The sequence below is a fragment of the Pseudorca crassidens genome, chromosome 5 (assembly GCF_039906515.1).
Source record: "Pseudorca crassidens isolate mPseCra1 chromosome 5, mPseCra1.hap1, whole genome shotgun sequence".
Classification (NCBI taxonomy): Eukaryota; Metazoa; Chordata; class Mammalia; order Artiodactyla; family Delphinidae; genus Pseudorca; species Pseudorca crassidens.
In genome coordinates this window covers 103,991,971-104,014,128 of record NC_090300.1, presented here as the reverse complement: position 1 = coordinate 104,014,128, position 22,158 = coordinate 103,991,971, and the positions used below count along the sequence as shown (strand labels likewise).

The window sequence follows — 22,158 nt, the reverse complement described above, 5'->3', positions numbered from 1 at the left end:
AGAAATGAAGGAAATGATAGCAAAGATCAATAAAACTAAAAGCTGGTTCTTTGAAAGGATAAACAAAATTGATAAACTATTAGCCAGACTCATCAAGAAAAAAAAGGGAGAAGACTCATAATAGAATTAGAAATGAAAATGGAGAAGTAGCAACTGACACTGCAGAAATACAAAAGATCATGAGAGATTACTACAAGCAACTCTATGCCAATAAAATGGACAACCTGGAAGAAATGGACAAATTCTTAGAAAGGCACAACCTGCCAAGACTGATTCAGGAAGAAATAGAAAATATGAACAGACCAATCACAAGCACTGAAATTGAAACTGTGATTAAAAATCTTCCAAAAAGCAAAAGCCCAGGACCAGATGGCTTCACAGGCGAATTCTGTCAAACATTTAGAGAAGAGCTATCACCTATCCTTCTCAAACTCTTCCAAAATATGGCAGAGGGAGGAACACTCTCAAGCTCATTCTACGAGGCCACCATCACCCTGATACCAAAACCAGACAAGGATGTCACAAAGAAAGAAAACTACAGGCCAATATCACTGATGAACAAAGATGCAAAAATCCTCAACAAAATACTAGCAAACAGAATCCAACAGCACATTAAAAGGATCATACACCATGATCAAGTAGGGTTGATTCCAAGAATGCAAGGATTCTTCAATATACGCAAATCAATCAACGTGATACACCATATTAACAAATTGAAGAATAAAAACCATATGATCATCTCAATAGATGCAGAGAAAGCTTTCAACAAAATTCAACACCCATTTATGATAAAAACCCTGCAGAAAGTAGGCATAGAGGGAACTTACCTCAACATAATAAAGGCCATATATGACAAACCCACAGCCAACATCGTCCTCAATGGTGAAAAACTGAAAGCATTTCCACTAAGATCAGGAACAAGACAAGGTTGCCCACTCTCGCCACTCTTATTCAACATAGTTTTGGAAGTTTTAGCTACAGCAATCAGAGAAGAAAAGGAAATAAAAGGAATCCAGATCAGAAAAGAAGAAGTAAAGCTGTCACTCTTTGCAGATGACATGATACTATACATAGAGAATCCTAAAGATGCTACCAGAAAACTACTAGAGCTAATCAATGAATTTGGTAAAGTAGCAGGATACAAAATTAATGCACAGAAATCTCTTGCATTCCTATACACTAAGGATGAAAAATCTGAAATTGAAATCAAGAAAACACTCCCATTTACCATTGCAACAAAAAGAATAAAATACCTAGGAATAAACCTACCTAAGAAGACAAAACACCTGTATGCAGAAAACTATAAGACACTGATGAAGGAAATTAAAGATGATACAAATAGATGGAGAGATATACCATGTTCTTGGATTGGAAGAATCAACATTGTGAAAATGACTCTACTACCCAAAGCAATCTACAGATTCAATGCAATCCCTATCAAACTACCACTGGCATTTTTCACAGAACTAGAACAAAAAATTTCACAATTTGTATGGAAACACAAAGGACCCCGAATAGCCAAAGCAATCTTGAGAACGAAAAACGGAGCTGGAGGAAGTAGGCTTCCTGACTTCAGACTATACTACAAAGCTACAGTAATCAAGACAGTATGGTACTGGCACAGAAACAGAAATATAGATCAATGGAACAGGATAGAAAGCCTAGATATATACCCACGCACATATGGTCACCTTATCTTTGATAAAGGAGGTAGGAATGTACAGTGGAGAAAGGACAGCCTCTTCAATAAGTGGTGCTGGGAAAACTGGACAGGTACATGTAAAAGTATGAGATTAGATCACTCCCTAACACCATACAGAAAAATAAGCTCAAAATGGATTAAAGACCTACATGTAAGGCCAGAAATTATCAAACTCTTAGAGGAAAACATAGGCAGAACACTTTATGACATAAATCACAGTAAGGTCCTTTTTGACCCACCTCCTAGAGAAATGGAAATAAAAACAAAAATAAACAAATGGGACCTAATGAAACTTCAAAGCTTTTGCACAGAAAAGGAAACCATAAACAAGACCAAAAGACAACCCTCAGAATGGGCGAAAATATTTGCAAATGAAGCAACTGACAAAGGATTAATCTCCAAAATTTATAAGCAGCTCATGCAGCTTAGTAACAAAAAAACAAACAACCCAATCCAAAAATGGGCAGAAGACCTAAATAGACATTTCTCCAAAGAAGATATACAGACTGCCAACAAACACATGAAAGAATGCTCAACATCACTAATCGTTAGAGAAATGGAAATCAAAACTACAATGAGATATCATCTCACACCTGTCAGAATGGCCATCATCAAAAAATCTAGAAACAATAAATGCTGGAGAGGGTGTGGAGAAAATTTAACCCTCTTACACTGTTGGTGGGAATGTAAATTGATACAGCCACTGTGGAGAACAGTATGGAGATTCCTTAAAAAACTACAAATAGAACTACCATATGACCCAGCAATCCCACTGCTGGGCATATACCCTGAGAAAACCATAATTCAAAAAGAGTCATGTACCAAAATGTTCATTGCAGCTCTATTTACAATAGCCCAGAGATGGAAACAACCTAAGTGTCCATCATCGGATGAATGGATAAAGAAGATGTGGCACATATATACAATGGAATATTACTCAGCCATAAAAAGAAACGAAATTGAGCTATTTGTAATGAGGCGGATAGACCTAGAGTCTGTCATACAGAGTGAAGTAAGTCAGAAAGCGAGAGACAAATACCGTATGCTAACACATATATATGGAATTTAAGAAAAAAAAATGTCATGAAAAACCTATGGGTGAAACAGGAATAAAGACACAGACTTACTAGAGAATGGACTTGAGGCTATGGGGAGGGGGAAGGGTAAACTGTGACAAAGCGAGAGAGAGGCATGGACATATATACACTACCAAACGTAAGGTAGATAGCCAGTAGGAAGCAGCCACATAGCACAGGGAGATCAGCTCGGTGCTTTGTGACCGCCTGGAGGGGTGGGATAGGGAGGGTGGGAGGGAGGGAGACGTAAGCGGGAAGAGATATGGGAACATATGTATATATATAACTGATTCACTTTGTTGTGAAGCTGAAACTAACATACCATTGTAAAGCAATTATACTCCAAAAAAAATTTAAAAAATAAACAGAAACAAAAATAAATAAATAAACTCAAAATGGATTAAAGACCTAAATGCAAGACCAGACACTGTAAAACTCTTAGAGGAATACTTAGGAATAACCCTCTTTGACAGAAACCACAGCAAGATCTTTTTTGACCCACCTCCTAGAGTAATGGAAATAAAAACAAAATAAACAAATGGGACCTAATTAAACTTAAAGCTTTTGCGTAGCAAAGGAAATCATAAACAAGATGAAAAGACAACCCTCAGAATGGAAGAAAATATTTTCAAATGAAGCAGCTGACAAGGGATTAATCTACAAAATATACAAACAGCTCATGCAGCTCAATATCAAAAAAACAAACAACCCAAGCAAAAAGTGGGCAGAAAACCTAAATAGACATTTTTCCAAAGAAGACATGCAGCTGGCCAAGAGGCACATGAAAAGATGCTCAACATCACTATTAGAGAAGTGCAGATCAAAGCTACAATGAGGTATCACCTCGTGCCAATCAGAATGGCCATCATCAAAAAATCTACAAACAATATAAATGCTGGAGTGGGTGTGGAGAAAAGGGAACTCTCTTGTACTATTGGTGGGAATATAGATTGATACAGCCACTATGGAGAACAGTATGGAGGTTCGTTAAAAAACTAAAAATAGAGCTACCATATGACCCAGAATGTACCCTGAGAAAACCATAATTCAAAAAGACACATGCACCACAATATTCATTGCAGCACTATTTACAAAAGCCAGGTCATGGAAACAACCTAAATGTCCATCAACAGATGAATGGATAAAGAAGATATGTGGTACACATATACAATGGAATATTACTCAGCCATAAAAAGGAATGAAATTGGGTCATTTGTAGAGATGTGGATGGACCTAGAGTCTGTCATACAGAGTGAAGTGAGTCAGAAGAGAAAAACAAATATCGTATAGTAATGCATATATGTGGAATCTAGAAAAATGGTACAGATGGACCTATTTGTAGGGCAGAAATAGAGACACAGATATAGAGAATGGACATGTGGGCATAGGAGAATGGGGAGAGGGGCTGGGATGAATTGGTAATTGGGATTGACATATATACACTACCATGTGTAAAATAGATAGCTAGTGGGAACCTGCTGTATAGCACAGGAAGCTCAGCTCCATGCTCTTTGGTGACCTAGATGGGTGGGATGGGGGGTTGGAAAGGAGGTCCAAGAGGGAGGGGATATATATATATATATACATATAGCTGACTCACTTTGTTGTACATCAGAAACTAACACAGTATTGTAAAGCAACTCTACCCCAATTAAAAAACCAAAACAAAAACATCATGGTTCCCCAAATCTTCCTAGTCTTAGTTTGCTGGGATATAATATGTCCCTATCTGGATTTTTGTCTTTCTGCACCAGGAGCCCTGTGGGAAACAGTCCTTTCAAAGGAAGCCAAATCTAGATCTGGATGCTACAGAACTTGGAGATCAAGAGATGTTACCAGAGGTCCTGCAGATTAAGGCTTCAGTTTCACTGACTCTAGAAACATAGTTTTTTGAGCTGAAAAGTACAATCACAAGTACTGAATCTAGTTTCCTTTTCTTAATGAGGAGACAGAGACTTTCCTAAAAGCAGAGCTTGCTTAGGACAGCGATGCAGTTCAGGTGACTCCTTCACTAATGCTCTTTCCACTACTTAAAAACTGAAGCATAGTTGCTTAGAAGGTGTTAATTATCTCAGTCTCAAGAAGTGTGACTTTTGGGAATTCCTTGGTGGTCCAGTGTTTAGGACTCAGCACTTTCACTGCTGAGGGCCCCGGTTCAATCCCTGGCTGGGAAACTAAGATCCCACAAGCCATGTGATGTGGCCAAAAAAAAAAAAAGGTGTGACTTTCAACTGTTAGGGCTAAAGATTTTCCAAACCATAAATCATATCAGCAGCAACCTTTTAACCTATGAATCCTACACTTCATGTTTTCCCCCATTTTGTCCACTCATTCAACAATCTGAAAGGTGGTAACCTACTAAGGGCAAGCACTCTCCATTTTTATAGATCCTTGACATTCTATTTCAACTTCCAAAAAATGAGGTTAGAGAACTGTCTTAAGTGTAAGGTTTTAAGAAATTCTTCATATTAAAGTTTGAAAGGAAACTTAGGTTTCCATGCCCTTATGATTTAAATTATAAATTAGCTTCGGAAAAATTGTTTTCTTTCTGTATCTTATTCTTTCATCACTCTGTCCCCCTCTTTTTCTAATGTACACTGAATTTCATTTGGATTTTGATTGTTTTTCACTGAATTATAAATTCTGTATGTTGAAAAATATTGACTAAGAAAATAGGTATAATATTATACATGTTATTGACTTATAACTACTTCTTTCCTTTCTTTTTTTCTTTTGCCTATGCAGACACAATCATTATATTGCATATCAGGAAAATACATTACCAGTGTTTTCAGTATTACTGTTTTATAAACCTAAATGTCCTAATATCTGTAAGTAATCATTATCACAAAAAGTAAGGATATACTGGAACTCTTTGCTTCACCATCCCCCTTCAACCTGAAATTAAGGTCGATGAATTGAATTTATCAACAAAGCCATCATGAATATTTAGAGGGAAGATAGAAGTAAAACCATTTCACAGTCCATTTACTAGCGTACATTTCAACCCTTGCTAAAATTTTGAGACAGTTTCTTTTAAAATAACTTTTTAAATAAGTAAATTCAATGTGCTTCTCTTTAGGAGTTGTTTAGCAGTGTTATCATAATGTGATTCCCTGCACAGCCCAAGCAGTCTTTGTTCAATAGTATTGTTCAGGGATATCTCAGTGTCTTCATATTGACTGTCTACTCCTTGTTTGCCTAGTTTAATAAAAGGTGCACATTGCCTGCTTTGATTCAGAAACTGTCAACACAATTGGAAAACTCATCAGATTCAGCAAGAGCAGAACAGTCTGCTACATGTCCCAACTGAGCCTTGTGTAGATTCTAGGCTGCTAAAAATTGCAGTGTCATTGACAAGGAACCAGTATGATCTATTTAGAATAACCAGCCAGGTTTTAGATGGTAATTTCTGACAGAATCTAATTTCTTCTACCTCTGCATAGAAGTTATCACTGCGGTCATTTTCATATTTTTTCACTTTGTTTTAATTTTCTTCTTACATTTTAAAAGAAAGGTATAACCTTGTATAACTCTTCTCCAAAGGATGACAGCCTACAGCTATCATAAAACCATACTGCTAACAAAATTCTCTCTAGTTAATTATCACCCCTTCATATCCTAAAACAATAAACCTCATTTAGTCTTTTAGACAAAACACCCCATATGCTCCTGGCTCCCTGTCAGTCCTTGACTAGGGAATCAGAAATACCTATAAAACAAAACTTCCCACAAAAGACATGTTAATGAAGATAAAGGTTAATATAAAGCTTTCATAGGTCACATATATGACAATTGGAGCTCACTCTTTGACTTGACAAGGCATTGTTTTAGATGCTGGGAACATATGGAAAAAAGAAACAGTTCCTGCTCTTGAACTCGGCTTGCCCAGCTGAGAGACTGCAAGTGTTTTGTAGTGGCCAAAGCAAAGGGGAAAAAGGATGCAGCCAGAGGTGAGGACTGAGAGCCAGGGTCATGGTGAGCCACTGCAGAATTTCAGGAACGTGATCACAGTTTCACATCAGCAGGATTGCTTTGGGTGCACTACGGGAGATGATTGAGGGAGGAAAAGGAGAAACAAAAAGACTAGTTAGGCAGTTGTTGCAGTGATCAAAATGAAAAATAAATCATTTGAAGAGAGGATTAAAACTGGAGCAGATTTAAAATATATGAAGGTGGTGGAATCAACGTGTCTTAAGTTAATTTTGAGCACCCGGAAAGGCAAAGGCCCAGATGACTCCCTGATCTCTGACATAAATCACTGGAAGAAGAATGGTACCCTTTTCAGAGGACAGAAATGCCAAAGCAGGGGCTTTCCTGGTGGCACAGTGGTTAAGAATCCACCTGCCAATGCAGGGGACACAGGTTTGAGCCCTGGTCCGGGAAGATCCCACATGCTGTGGAGCAACTAAGCCCGTGCGCCACAACTACTGAGCCTGTGCTCTAGAGCCCAAGAGCCACAACTGCTGAGCCCACGTGCCACAACTACTGAAGCTCTCACACCGCAACTACTGAAGCCAGCATGCATACAGCCCGTGCTCCGCAACAAGAGAAGCCACTGCAATGAGAAGCCCGCGTACCACAACGAAGAGTAGGCCCTGCTTGCTGCAGCTAGAGAAAGCCCACACGCAGCAACGAAGACCCAACACAGCCAAAAATAAAGTTAATTGATTAATTAATTAATTTAATTAATGCCAAAGCAGGAACAGGGTTAGTTTTGAACAAAAACAATCATGGCACCTATATGACAACTTTATGAAGTGTTGTGTCCCATAGACAATAGATGGAGAAATCTGGAGAGAAAGCTGAGCTGGAGCTTCAAGCATAAAAGTCATGAGCAAGTAGGTGAGAGGGAAAGCATGGAGTGTGTAAATGTGTAAGAGGCTCAAGAGCTAATTCTGGGGGAGTGAGTCAGGTATGTGGCTCAAGACTCAGGACAGATTTTTCTCTACCACTATCATGATTCAGAGGCTACCACGGTGATAATTAGTCCATTCTGCAGGGCATTATTAGCTATGTGATACTGACCCAACCTGTTCATTAGTTTGAGCTTCAGTTTTCTTACCTAGAAAATATGTAGAACCACACTCACATAGGTATCTTGAGATCTAAATAAGGTACGCTGTGTTAAAATACCTAGCCCAGAAATTGACATATAATAAGCTCTCAAAGTTTTATATGTTACTTGAATCTGAAGCCAGAAAGATCACAGAATTTAACTCATGGTCACTCCAGCCCCAAAATTGCTTCTCCTCCTTTGTCTTCTATCTTTACTAGTTGACCAAGCCAAAAACCTAGAAGTCGTTCTTCTCTTCTCCCTCTACTTCCATACCCAATTTCACCCTAATCCCACATTCCTGTCAGATCAGTCTATTTCTTGTACCCCACATCCGCTGCTTTCACTAAGACCATCTGACCTCTCTCCTGGATCACTGCAAGCCTCCTTCAGGCTTCCCATGCCCTCCAATGCACTCTTCACATTGCAGCCAGAGTGAACTTCCAAAAGATAAATCTAATGTCATTTACTTGCTAAAACCCTTTGCATAAAGTCTGTATTTATAGCATGTAAAATCATTCATGATCTCAAGAAATATAGTTTTTACTTAAACTTTGAGCCTCAAATCTCACCATTCCTCTCTTTGAAGACTCTATTCTAGCTGCAGAAATCTACTTTCATTCCCTGATCAGGTCATATCTCCTCTCTTGGACCCATCTAGTCTAGTCGACCCTGCTACCCTCTACATTCAGTTCACCTCCTCTGAGAGGCCTCCCCAAGGCTGGGTTAGGTACTCCTCTGAAAAGCTTCCATAACTCCCTGTTCTACGTGGCACTTACCATATTCAGACTCCTTCGTCACCTTCGCTAGATTATACATTTCCTAAAGACAGAAATATTTCTTACTCATTATGTTATCCCTTATACACGGTATGCTCAATAGTATATTTTAAGTGATTAATATAGATCTGTTTGGGTAAATAAATTAAAAATCCATTAGAAAGATGTTGTATCTTTTAACCATCTTCGTGAATCATATTGCTTAAATCTCTTCTCTAGCTACCTTCAAAACCAGAATTTTTACGTGTGTGATCTTCAACAAATTAAACCTCTCTGTGTTTAAATTCCTTGTCTATAAAATGAGGATAACAATAGTACCTACCTCATAGTATTACTGTAAGGATTAAAAGAGTTGATGCATGTAAATCATTTAGAAATGGCACCTGGAAGTTTCCAAGAGCTTTCAGTAATTGTTAGCTGTTATTATTATTGTCACTGTTGTTACTGTTGTTATTAATATTTTCCTATAAGGTGGGAACTTCAGGTTTGACATCTGTCATGAACCAGGGCTCAGGACATATTTCACAAAGTCACAAGTTAAAGAACAGAGGAAGCCTTAAAGCCAGAGGTCAGCAAGAAGCAATGTCATGAGTCCCTGAACCTCCCACTCTCCCCACAGAAAGGCATTCTGGGACCAGACACGTTGCTGAACACATTATGGAAAAAGGTTCCAGGTGAAGGACCACACTTTCTTGTCACTCTGTCTCCTTACAGGCCAATCATGAGAGCAACTTTGTCAAAAGAAAGTAAACAGCCTGCTTGACACCAAGCAGGCTGGATGTGAGTGTCAGCTGTTTACAGGAGTTGTCTGGAAAATTCAGCTCCCCAGCAGCTAAGGACGTTTGGGTCAATGGGAAATAGTAAACCTTCTGGACAGGAGTAAGAAACCACCAGTCTACAGGAAGCTGACGTTGGGTCCAGTGCCCTCTGTCTTAGACAAGAGCAAGGCCCAATCTCACCTGGCTGTTGTCTAGCCAAACCAGGGAGAAATTATATCATTTTGAACAATACTACTTGATGCCCCAGTTTTTTATTAATATTTCCTTCTGAGGTACTTCAAATGCTGTCATGCTTCTGCTTTAAATCCATCTTGGGTAGCTTGAGACTCCAGGTTTTCTAAGAGTCTACTCTCTATCAAGACAAATCCCAAAATTTCTTCTAATAGCTTTTATTTTTGTCAATAACATTTATTAATGTATCAGGCACCATACTAAGGGATGAGAATACAAAATATAGGGACATAATTCCTTCTTTTATGTATGTTTAGCCTGAGAGGAAGCAGATCAAATATTATAATACAATGTAACAGATGGAATAATAGAAATGTGTGCAGGACTCAGATGCACTCAGAAATTACTCTGTTCAGCCAGAGATTACATTTTGCAAACTATGAAGTAAATATGTGTTTGATTTACCCAGAATATAAAGCTTAGGATCCAAGTAAAAACATTGAAGTCCAATTAGCAGATGTATAACAATAGATAAAATGGTAATCATCACTCCTAAAATTACATCAGTTGATATAAAATTGGAGAGGAAGATGTTATCATGAGAACTGAAAAGCATTCCTGGGGAATGGCCAGAGGAAAAGTTTGGAAGCTAAAAGAAACAAAGTTCAAATTTCAGCTCTGCCACCTATGCTGTGTGCATTTAGGCAAGTTTCCTAACATCTCTGAGTCTAAATTTTCTCATTTAAAAATAAGTATAATAATAACTACCATATTGAGTTATTTTAAGCAGTAAATGAAGAAAACTATGCAAAGCATCTAGCACATGATGCTCAATAAAGGCAGCTAATTTTTTTCTCAGACTGTAACTTCACTTGTCATCCATTTTATTCTATGCACTTACAATTAGGTAACTGTGAAATCGACTAGAGAGCTCTCCTGGGGTGAGATTTTAAAATCTTTCTATAATGGAGTTCTATCCTATTTTTCTTAGTTACTTTTCAAAACTATCCACAGTAGTTTTGATGCATTATAAGCATTTTTAATGCACATCCTATTTTACTAAAATGTGTTGCAAAATGTCTTAAAATTCAAGCCTAATTGGTAGCAAAAGTAGTCAGAAAACAGATAAGAAAAAATCCTATTCAATAACGGAATATAAAATGAACAGAAAAAAAGCTAGTATCCTGACAGGTTAAAGTGTTTTGGTCACAAAGACACAGATGGGATTATGAGACATTCCCTATTACTAAAAAAGCTAAAGCTTAGCAGTTAAGAGGTTCCTGAAGGCATATTTTTGCTTCTTTTTACAGACTGCCTCTAGCATAAATTATAGATATTTTAGAGTCATGTCAAATAGTGTCAATTAAAAAAGAAATTAAAAGGAGATGTGTTTGTTTTTATTATTATAGAAAATGAAAGTGTGTAGATGGTGGTACAATAAAGAGAGCACTGATAACAATATTTACACTTACATTTTTGTATTTCTGTTGTTGGCACAGGGAAGAGGTAAGCTTGAATTGTGCCTGTCTTTAAATATTCGTCTGTTCCTCAATTTTCCCACATCAAAAATGGGGGAAATATCAACGGAAAAGCTTGGGTGCTAGCCCACCAGACACCTCCATTTTGAGGGGCAGGGGGAAGATGCCTACACAGGACCATAAGATGCACCTTTTAGAAGACTTTCATTTTTCCTCACAAGGTGGCATTTTAGAGAGGGGGGGCTGTGGATTTCAGAGAGCCTGCCCTGCTTTAGGCAAATCCTGAGCAACAATCCTTTAAAAACCCTCCCAGAGAACAACCTAGTCTATAAAAATGTGGTTCCAGTTCAGTGCCTTCTCTATGCAAAGTTTTTCTTTTTAACTGTTTTGTTAAATTTTAACAATTGGGGAATTTTGAAAACTTCTTTACACACTTCCTTGCCTTCTTAAAATAAAAGCAGACAAATGTTAAAAAAAAAAAAAGAAGAAGGGGTTAAATAAACCCTTTCCTTTGTCTTTCTCCCAGAGACGATGTAAGAATAGTCACGTGAATACCTTTGAACACTTTATTAAAAAATAAGCTACATAAATTCCAGGTCAACTTTATTGCATTGTTAGGAAATTCCCAGTGGGTAGTATATTAAACAGAGAAATAGATAAATATCTTACCTTATCTTATATGTGATTTCCTAAGTACAATAAAAATAATAATAATACAGTTATGGCTTATCTTATACAGCCAAAGTTAACTTTGGCTTCTTATCCTGTCCCTAAAGCTACACTGTCCTATAGAGTAGCCACTTGCCACATGTGGCTATTTAAAATTTAATGTCAATTAATTAAACTAAAACTAAAAATTCAGTTCCTCAGTCTTACTAGCCACATTTCAAATGCTCAATAGCCACATGTGACTACTTGCCACCATGTTGGACAGAGAACATTTCTGTCATCATGGAAAGTTCTGTTGGAGAGTACTGGCCCAGAGGATACTCAGGCTGAATGTCCTGTTGCTCTGTGGCCTTAAGCTGGGCACTGATAGCATTTCAAAGATTAAATGACCTTAGAAGTTCTGAAAGGACTTCATAATCACATCAGTGTCAGACTAAGGGAAAGACAGAAGTAAGTGAAGAAGAATTAAAGAGGCAGGGACTTCCCTGGTGGCACAGTGGTTAAGACTCTGTACTCCCGATGCAGGGGGCCTGGGTTCGATCCCTGGTCAGGGAACTAGATCCCACATGCATGTCACAACTAAGAGTTCGCATACCACAACTAAGGAGCCCACGTGCCACAACTAAGGAGCCCGCCTGCTGCAACTAAGACCCTGTGCAACCAAATAAATAAAATAAAGAATTAACTAGACAGTAAAGAAGAAAGAAGGAAGGATGGCTACAAAAAGAATACTCACTGACATTATCATAAAGGGATAAAAAATGAATCAGGAATTCAGTGCTTCTGCAGAAGTACAGTTTTACTTAAAACATTTGTCACATGTGGTTTGTATTAAATGCATCAATCTTAGACTAAATTTCTGATGTCCTAATTGGGTTTTGAGGCATTCCAGCTAAATCACACAAAAACTATTTCTGGACATTGGGATGAAATTTAACCTCCCATATGTATACCACAAATTTTAAAAACATATTTTTCCTCTCAAGGGGGGTCAGCAGATGCTACGAAGATACTTGCAATTCTTGTTCACAACTTTCGTATTTATCCTCGCCTGGACCACATGTACTCACAAGTAGTTTTCATGCTTACCAATGTTTTGGCTTCCACTTCCTCTATAAAAGGAATTATAACTTAGCATATGTATTACTTGTACCCAAAAGTAAGAGAATAACCTGTGTATGTTTGCATTTAGGTCATTCTGTCCATTGAAGAAGGTTACAGACTTCCGGCTCCCATGGGCTGTCCAGCATCTCTACACCAGCTGATGCTCCATTGCTGGCAGAAGGAGAGAAATCACAGACCAAAATTTACTGACATTGTCAGCTTCCTTGACAAGCTGATCCGCAATCCCAGTGCCCTTCACACCCTGGTAGAGGACATCCTTGTGTAAGATGCATAATGTTGATTTTTCCCCTTGACAATCATAATTTCTTTCAGGCTGTAGACAAGACTAACAGGTAAAGAGGAGAAAGTTTGCCTTGATAACTGTCTAGTTGTCTACCTTTTAGAATATTCTGTATAAACCATATTTTATTTATCAGCTGAAAAAGCAATTTATTAACATTTAAAAAAATGATTTTTTTCCACAAGAAAACAAGTTCCCCTTTCCTTTTGTCCATATCTAATCTTTCTGAATCACTTTTTAAATATTTTTTCCTGTGTGGGTCTATGGTATTTCTAATTCCTTTCTTGACTTACTGATTTTCTTCTTACCTTTATAAGAAGAAAATCTTATGTGTGTGCATGCGTGCGTGTGTGTGTGTGTGTGTGCAGCCCCTTTAATTTTCTTGTCCATTCTATATTCTATTCCTCTCTTTGAAATGGCAAGCAAGACAGGGGCAATTTGTGAATCAGCCAGGAGCAAGGATGTCTCCTGCTGATACGATCACACCCAGCTGTTGTTACCTTCCATTGCTAAAGCCAGAGAAAGACGGATGACAAGACAAGAAAATGAAAGCACTCATCCACCATTTTATAAAAGTCAGTAGCGTTGAGAGATCTACCCACTTCTCTCTGAAAAGCAATTATAAGAGGGAGAGTAGAAGAAAAAAAAAAAAAAAAAACACTGCCATCTATGTCTGAACATATAACATTTAAAATATTGTTAAGTTGAAAATAGATTTCTTTAGGCCAAATTGGACTTAAAAATAACCAAAGCGTTTTCAAAGCTTACTTTCCTGACTCAGGGGATGGCCAATAGGATATACAGATGTTCAACTTTAGGTCACAAGTTCAAGTCAGTGCAGGTTTTAGTGACAATAAAGCCAAAGGCTCTTCAAGAACTACTTGAAACAGACCTCAGTTCATAGCAGAGCATAGAAGAGTTCACCTCTAAATCACTAATTGGCAGCCTCAGTAAAGTGAAGCCAAGCATGAAATAGCTAGAGATTAAACTATTATTCTAGCCCATCTTCCCTAAAGCAGTCCAGCACAGGAGGCTGTAATGGTGAGAGTGGGCGTGGGGGCCATTTTGAATTTTATCGTAAAAGCAATGGGCAGCCATTGAAGGATTTTAAGCAAGAGAATGGCATGATCACATTTGCATTTCTGAAAGATCACTCTAGGGCTGATTTAAACTAAAAGTGTAAAGCAAGGAGCAAGATGGGAAACAGAGAGAGTTATATGTTTTCAGCAATCCAAGCTAGGAAAGTTCAGGGCCTGACTTATGAAATGAGAATAAGTTTGGAGTCAGGAGATAAGAAAATGGATTTATTACTAGTTAAGGAAAACGAATGTGTCTTGGTCATTGAGTGAACAAGGAAGGAGGAGAAAAGAATCAAGATATTTGTCAGGTTTCTTTCTTAGACAAGTTGGTTGATGGTATTACCACTGAGAGAGAGGGAGAAGGACAAGTTTTTGGAATAGAAATGAGACCATTTCATGCATATTGAGTGGAAGATTCCTGTGGGACATCTAAGTGAATATATCCAGTAGGCACTTATATTTATATAGGTTGAACTCAGTTAAAAATATCTGGGCTAAAGATGTAGATTTGGAGATCATCAGCATATTGATTGTACCTGAAGCTTTAAGCATAGTTAAGATAACCCATGGAGAATATAAAGAATAAAAAGAAATAGGAAAAGAATGCAAACCTTTGGAACACCAAGATTTAAGAAATGAATTGAAGAAGTGTACCCAAAGGAGACTGAGAAAGCAGAGCCAGACAGATGATCAGGAAAACAGGGAAAGCACAGTATCCTAGAAGCCAAAAAAAAGGAGACAGTTCCAAGGAGTTTAATGTCCAAGGCTTTATGAAGCTCCCTTAAGATAAAAATGAAGTGTGTCCATTGGATTTAGCAACTATGTGTTTAGGTTTCATGGGCAGCCTTTGCAAGAGCATTTTCACTAGCATCACGTAAGACAAACCCAGTGGGGGAGGAGTGAATGTGAGGTCAGAGAGAGGCGCTATACAAAGTACCAAGTCCAGTACTGTTTTCTCAAAAAATCTGTATCTGAAAAGAAAGAGAAGTGGTTAGAGAAAATGTTTCTTGTGTTTTGTTTTTATATGTTTTATTGAAGAGATGAGCATGCTTTAATAATGAAGAGAAAGAACTACTAGAAAGGGATCGTGGAGTGAGTCTGAAATCATTTAATCTGGGCCTCTTGTGGTTTAGGGTCAACGGACTCCACAGCCAGTGCCCGTCAACAGAGCTCTCTGACTGTTCTATGGCTGTAGACGCAGGCAGGTAAGAGCCTTCTTTTTGAAGAAAAGCAGGTAAAACAATTTCTTCCCTGCTTTTTCAAGATAATGAATCTTCCTCGTATTTGGAAAATAATGATAAAGAATTTAAGATGAGAAAATATCAAAAAGTCCAAATGAACCAGAGGTAAAGTCAGTATGAGGGCTGGTGACTGAGGGCCAGAAGTTATGCTTTAACTGGGTGGGCAATAATCCAGTGGACAGGCCAGAGAAAGGCAGGCTCCGCGATGGTGCTTCCACACGTGGGCCAGGAGTTGGGCTTTATATAAAGTTGGCAGTTTGATTCAATTCTAAAGTCTGATCTCTGGGACTTCCCTGGTGGTCCAGTGGTTAAAGACTTCGCCTTCCAATGCAGGGGGTGTGGGTTTTATCCCTGGTTGGGGAGCTAAGATCCCACATGCCTCATGGCCAAAAAACCAAAACATAAAACAGAAGCAATATTGTAACAAATTCAGTAAAGACCTTAAAAATGGTCCACATTAAAAAAAAAAACTTAAAAAAAAAAAAGGTCTAATCTCTGGGGGACCAAATGGAAGTTTTTGTGACTGATTTGCTATCCTTGTTTCTGACAAAGATATATGTGCTACCCTTAATATACTTTTGTTTGGGAAACAAAAAGAACCAGAGTTCTAAGGGTATCGTGCCTGAACCTTTATCAGTATTCTTGTTTTCAAAGCAGCCTGAGTGGGTTTCCCTTGTCCACCCCCTCACCCCCAATGCCACCCACCTACCCTGATCCCAGAGCACTGAGACCGTTTAGGGAGAAGAGATGTGGTAGATTGAAGGATGGCAATGTTAGCTACAGAATGCCTGGTTTGTTTTATGCTTACAAAACTGTGACATTGCCACTCCAGCCCCCAAATTCCAAAGCCCAGTCACTTGTCCCAGAGTGATGTTGGACTAAGGAAACATGATGGGGTATAGAATTGCAGTCTTTCCTCCCATGCATCTCTCAAGCAGGTAAAGGAGTCTAAGAGTATAATTCACAGCAGCTCTTATTAAACTCTCCTGTACGCTCCTTTTCTCTAATATCCCCAAACTCCCAAAGTTCTCTCACACTCCTATACTGACATAACTCTCTCACCCACTAGATCCCCATGGTTTTTATTCCACTCTAATTGCTTTTTTTCTCAAGAATTCACCTGAGAAGGTTTTATCCATTCTCTTGACAGAGTAGTAAGAGGGGAAGAAATTAAGGTGACAAAGAGGGGAGAGGAAAGCTGAGAAACCCACAGCTTCATCATTTTATACCAGCATATTGGAAATTTCATAGACCTTATATCTGTAATTTTTCTTTCAAAGGACAGAATACCCAGTAGAAAAAAAAATTGTTGGTCAGAGAAGGCTTTTATTATTTAGAACAACCACTCCAAATAATGCTGACATTCTTGTGCCTGACACACTCCCATGGGAGTATTCAGAGCTCTGTGAAGTCCCCAACCTTCTTGCTTTCTCTGCTACTCAAGAAAGCATATGGATATGTAAGTGAATGTAATGATATAAGTACAACCTTAAATCCAATTGATTGTAAAAAAATAATTTGAGAAAGTACCTTAGTAATATAGGCAGTCATCCTTTCATGCATGAATTTCAAACTACCTTCATTTTCATTTACAGTACAATGATGCCTTATAACCCCCTTTCAAAGAAATATCTGTAGCTGTCACAGCCCCTGGAAAAAGGGCCCAGCTTGAGACCAAGGCTACATGGAGAACGACATCAGGAGCGTTGCCTGGCCACACCCTTTGAAACACCTCTTCTCCCTTTCCCTGACCCTCAGGATCAACCCAGAGGCAAGCATATTGCCATGGAACCCAGAGTCACATCTGGGGCCCGGTAGTTTAATAGCACGAAGTAGATTGATGACTATATGGCTGTCTCTTCACCCAGCCCTACCTTCCCCACCCTACCTACATCGTCCTATACACTCACCCTCCAACCTCTTAACCCCCACCCCTGTTTCTTCCATACACCGTAGCCTACTGAGTGCACTAGGCTGAAATCAGCTGGACAGTGCCTTTTGGGCAGCGCTGCAGTGTAATAGGAGAATAACTCTTTCTCCCAATCCTGCTCCAGATGCCCAGCATGTCACTGAAAAGAATTTTATAGATTATGGGCTCCTCGACAACATCAGCTAAAAGGTAGCATTCAGAAACAGGCAACAATTGACCAGATGGACCAGTCCATGACAGAAATCATATTCCACCCAGGCCAAGGCACATAGGAATATTCTCACTACCTGCTAGGCCATAATTAAGGATCTTATAATATTTTAGCTCTTAGGAACTGGAACCACCACTTTCCTTAGTACGTATAAATCAACTGTTGAACTTTTCAAGCACTTGGCTTCTGGTAATATGTGAATCATGAAGCTAAGGAAAAGCTCAAACCAGTATCATCTGCTTTGGAGAACTGCAAGTAAACCTTATAAGACTAAATGATACTACCTCCCTCCATCCAATTAATAAAGCACCTGCAATGCTGTCTCCTGAGGGCAATAACTTTCAACAGTTGGTTAGAAATGTTTCTATTCATTTTGAAAACATGTTGCTAAGTGCTGCCTAGGCTGTCTGTAATGATCACTTACTAAATTGTTTATCTCTATAAACGAAGTCATGGACAACTTGTTCTGTTTAATTTTTGTAACTAACAGTTTTAATGGTTTTTTTCCTGACAGAGAAATAACTGGCTGGCCAAAACTAGTGTTGTAATCGAGTGATAAGCAAAGCTTTGCGGAAGGAAGACAGAATATTAAGTATTAATCAGGAAGTGTGAAACTTCTACCCGTTAGAAAATCTAAATTCTATTCACATGAACTGTTGCCACAATATAATACTACTAATGTTAATACCAGTACTAATATTGATACAAGTTCTATTAATCATTATCAACAGTAACTATTACTGCTATTTGTTGAGAGCCTACTATGTGCCAGTTATTGTACTAGGCACTTTTATCTGTCATGTCATGTAATCCTCACTGTTATTATCTCCATCCCTCATGTAAGGAAACAGAGACTCAAAGAGGCTAAATTTCCCAGGGGTACACAGCAAGTAATTACTAGATCAGGAATTTGAATGAGGTCCACCAACTGCAAAGTCCTTGTTCTTTCCACTACACAGTATACAATCACCACACTGTTTATGATTATAGGAAAAGAGGATAACGTTTTTACATCTCCAGATAGATTTTCTCTGGACTTACCAGACTTCATCAATGGAGTATATTAAAATTCCAAAAAGAATTTGTAGCAGAGCACAGCCTGTTATTTTATGTTCTGCTAAGCAAATACAAGGATGTAGAAAATGAGTATGCCCTCATTCGTGGGAATAAGCAAACACATAATCTGTATATTCCCCCAACTTTCTCCTACAATGCTCGGCCACTTGAAGAACATTACTTGAAAAAAGAAAGTAGTAACTACAACAAAATAAAGAAATGAGGAAACTATGGCAGCAACATAGTTTCACATTTACGTCCTCAAGCATCTTTGTAGTTTGAATTTTTCCAGTGTTGGCAAATGTATGCTTTGCTGCTTTTCCTTGTTATGGCCGACATTACTAACCATCACAGCACTCCTTCTCACTGAGCCCACATGCTGCCTCTGTATCTTTTTAAGACCACATTTTGATAACTACTAGCAATGAATTGTAGTTGGCCTGTGATATGAAATCTATTTCTGTCCCTGTATTATTTACCCACATAAAATAAGCTTTCCTGAGGTTCAGTGATCTGTTACTCTGACTATAGTGACCATGTGCTAAGAACTCTACTCAGAATGTAGGAAATACTTAAACAGTATTATTCCTACCCTGTATCTATCCTTCCTAATGTTTAAACACATCTATAATTTTTAAATTTGCTTTGAATATCACTCCTTCATACTTTTTACCAATTATCAGGCTTATTATGAGAATTAAATAATCATGTCAATAAAAAACCTGAAGACTTACTGAAAATAAGAGGCTGACAAAAAATAGCTCACGCCCCCAATTTAGCACTGAGGAGCGTCAGATTGTTTGGAACAAAGAGATATTGCCGGGCTCCCCTGGTGGCGCAGTGGTTGAGAGTACGCCTGACGATGCAGGGGACACGGGTTCGTGCCCCGGTCCGGGAAGATCCCACATGCGCGGCTCGGCCCATGAGCCATGGCCGCTGAGCCTGCGTGTCCGGACCCTGTGTGCCTCAATGGGAGAGGCCACAACAGTGAGAGGCCCGTGTACGGGGGAAAAAAAAAAAAAAAAAAAGAGATATTGCCCACAAGCATGAAATAGTCACAAGATTTATGGCATGGTTCTATGCCCTTAGAATTTTAGAACATCTTGTGCAAAATTTCACTTTAAAATTTAAAGGAATATCAAAATTGTTTCATTAACTTGTGTTCAATTTGACGATTAGGCCTAATTATAGGGAGGGCAATGTTTTATTTTTTAATCTGATTAGATAAATTCTTCCTTCAAAGGTTAGGTAGGTAGTTTGTGTAGTAAATAGTGTGAAGTGTAGTCCCTTAGTCATGAGATGAGAAACTCATGTAAAAACAGTGATATTGAATAAGATAAATGTTGCTGTTGTGGTTCTAGGTCCCTTAACCCTGTGCTGCCTCACTCACCTGTAACTGCCTCTTCCTCCACTCTGAAACCTATCAAGATAGATAAGCAAACATTTTTGCAATGTGAGGAATAAACTAAATAAACAGCATATTCATTAATAGGCTGACCGTTACAGCAATAAGCTCTTATTCTTCCATTTAATGAGTTAAATGAAAGTAGATTATTCATCATGAATCAACCATTATGTCATGGACCAAACTTTTCTGTAGAGAATATTCAAATCTAAATTATCACTTATTTAATGAATTCCTTTAATACTTTCAGCATTGTGCTAAGGCCTACAGAAAATAGAAAGATATATGAGATATGATTCCTGCCATCAGGGAGTTTTAACTTACTCTTTAAAAACAAAATTCTTCTGTCTTATGGATTTTTCCCAAGGAAGTAATTCAACTGAAGCATAAAGACATGTTCTACGATTATATAATCATCTGTAATAAATTTAACAAGGTTGCTAGCAATTTAAGAGTCTGACTCAGGGAATTAAATTATTAAGCATCAACCTACAGAATACTATACACTCACTTGAATATTAGTTATGAAGACCACTGACATATAGAAAATATTCCTCAGTATGTGAAATAAAGGCAATACAGAATAGAATGAACCCTATCTGTACAGTTCTGCTAACCATATATAAAAGTAAGAGCTAGGAAAAAGTTATGTTAGAGTGGTAAGGGGAGAAAAGCCTTTAAGCGTGTGATAGTTTCATATTAAAAGAAGATCCATATGGTAATTCTATTTTTAGTTTTTTAAGGAACCTCCATACTGTTCTCCATAGTGGCTGTATCAATTTACATTCCCACCAACAGTACGAGAGTGTTCCCTTTTCTCCACACCCTCTCCAGCATTTATTGTTTCCAGATTTTTTATGATGGCCATTCTGACCGGTGTGAGATGGTATCTCATTGTAGTTTTGATTTGCATTTCTCTAATGATTAATGATGTTGAGCATCCTTTCATGTGTTTGTTGGCAGTCTGTATATCTTCTTTGGAGAAATGTCTATCTAGGTCTTCTGCCCATTTTTGGATTGGGTTGTTTGTTTTTTTGTTATTCAACTGCATGAGCTGCTTGTAAATTTTGGAGATTAATCCTTTGTCAGTTGCTTCATTTGCAAATATTTTCTCCCATTCTGAGGGTTGTCTTTTGGTCTTGTTGATGGTTTCGTTTGCTGTGCAAAAGCTTTGAAGTTTCATTAGGTCCCATTTGTCTATTTTTGTTTTTATTTCCATTTCTCTAGGAGGTGGGTCAAAAAGGATCTTGCTGTGATTTATGTCATAGAGTGTTCTGCCTATGTTTTCCTCTAAGAGTTTGATAGTTTCTGGCCTTACATTTAGGTCTTTAATCCATTTTGAGTTTATTTTTGTGTATGGTGTTAGGGAGTGTTCTAATTTCATACTTTTACATGTACCTGTCCAGTTTTCCCAGCACCACTTATTGAAGAGGCTGTCTTTTCTCCAATGTATATTCTTGCCTCCTTTGAGAATGGACTTGAGGATATGGGGAGGGGGAAGGGTAAGCTGTGACAAAGTGAGAGAGTGGCATGGACACATATACACTACCAAACGTAAAATAGATAGCTAGTGGGAAGCAGCCGCATAGCACAGGGAGATCAGCTTGGTGCTTTGTGACCACCTAGAGGGGTGGGATAGGGAGGGTGGGAGGGAGGGAGACGCAAGAGAGAAGAGATATGGGAACATATGTATATGTATAACTGATTCACTTGGTTATAAAGCAGAAACTAACACACCACTGTAAAGCAATTATACTCCAATAAAGATGTTTAAAAAAAAGATCCAAAAATAAATAAATAAAAATTAAAAAAATAAAATAAAACAAGATCCTACCTTGGAATAGTGTTTCTCAAAGTATAACTTTTCTTGAATCATTTTTAATAGGTCTCTTACTTTTATATTTACATGATGATTATAAAATATGGAAAACTTTTGAGGATAAAAACCTTCCTGCTTTTTAATGGCAGTTTTAATACCTACTGGTAACCTAAGAACTTTCTAAATTAAAATACTAATACTATTATGAACTCAAAGGGCTCATCAGAATCACAACTTCTTGGCTCTATCAGTGCTATTCATTTTCACATATTTAGATATATTGAGAGTATGTGTTTATTGCA

General features: G+C 38.0%; 1 protein-coding gene across 4 annotated transcripts in view; it reads left to right on the top strand.

Annotated features, from left to right (window-relative positions):
* Nucleotides 1–22,158, top strand: part of EPHA6 (EPH receptor A6) — an 877,027-nt gene that overhangs the window by 838,695 nt on the left and 16,174 nt on the right. For all 4 annotated transcript variants that reach the window (XM_067739161.1, XM_067739159.1, XM_067739160.1 and 1 more), the window contains 2 exons: nucleotides 12,903–13,096; nucleotides 15,328–15,399. In XM_067739161.1, the coding sequence (XP_067595262.1) occupies nucleotides 12,903–13,096; nucleotides 15,328–15,399 (266 nt within the window). The remainder of the gene's footprint in view (nucleotides 1–12,902; nucleotides 13,097–15,327; nucleotides 15,400–22,158) is intronic.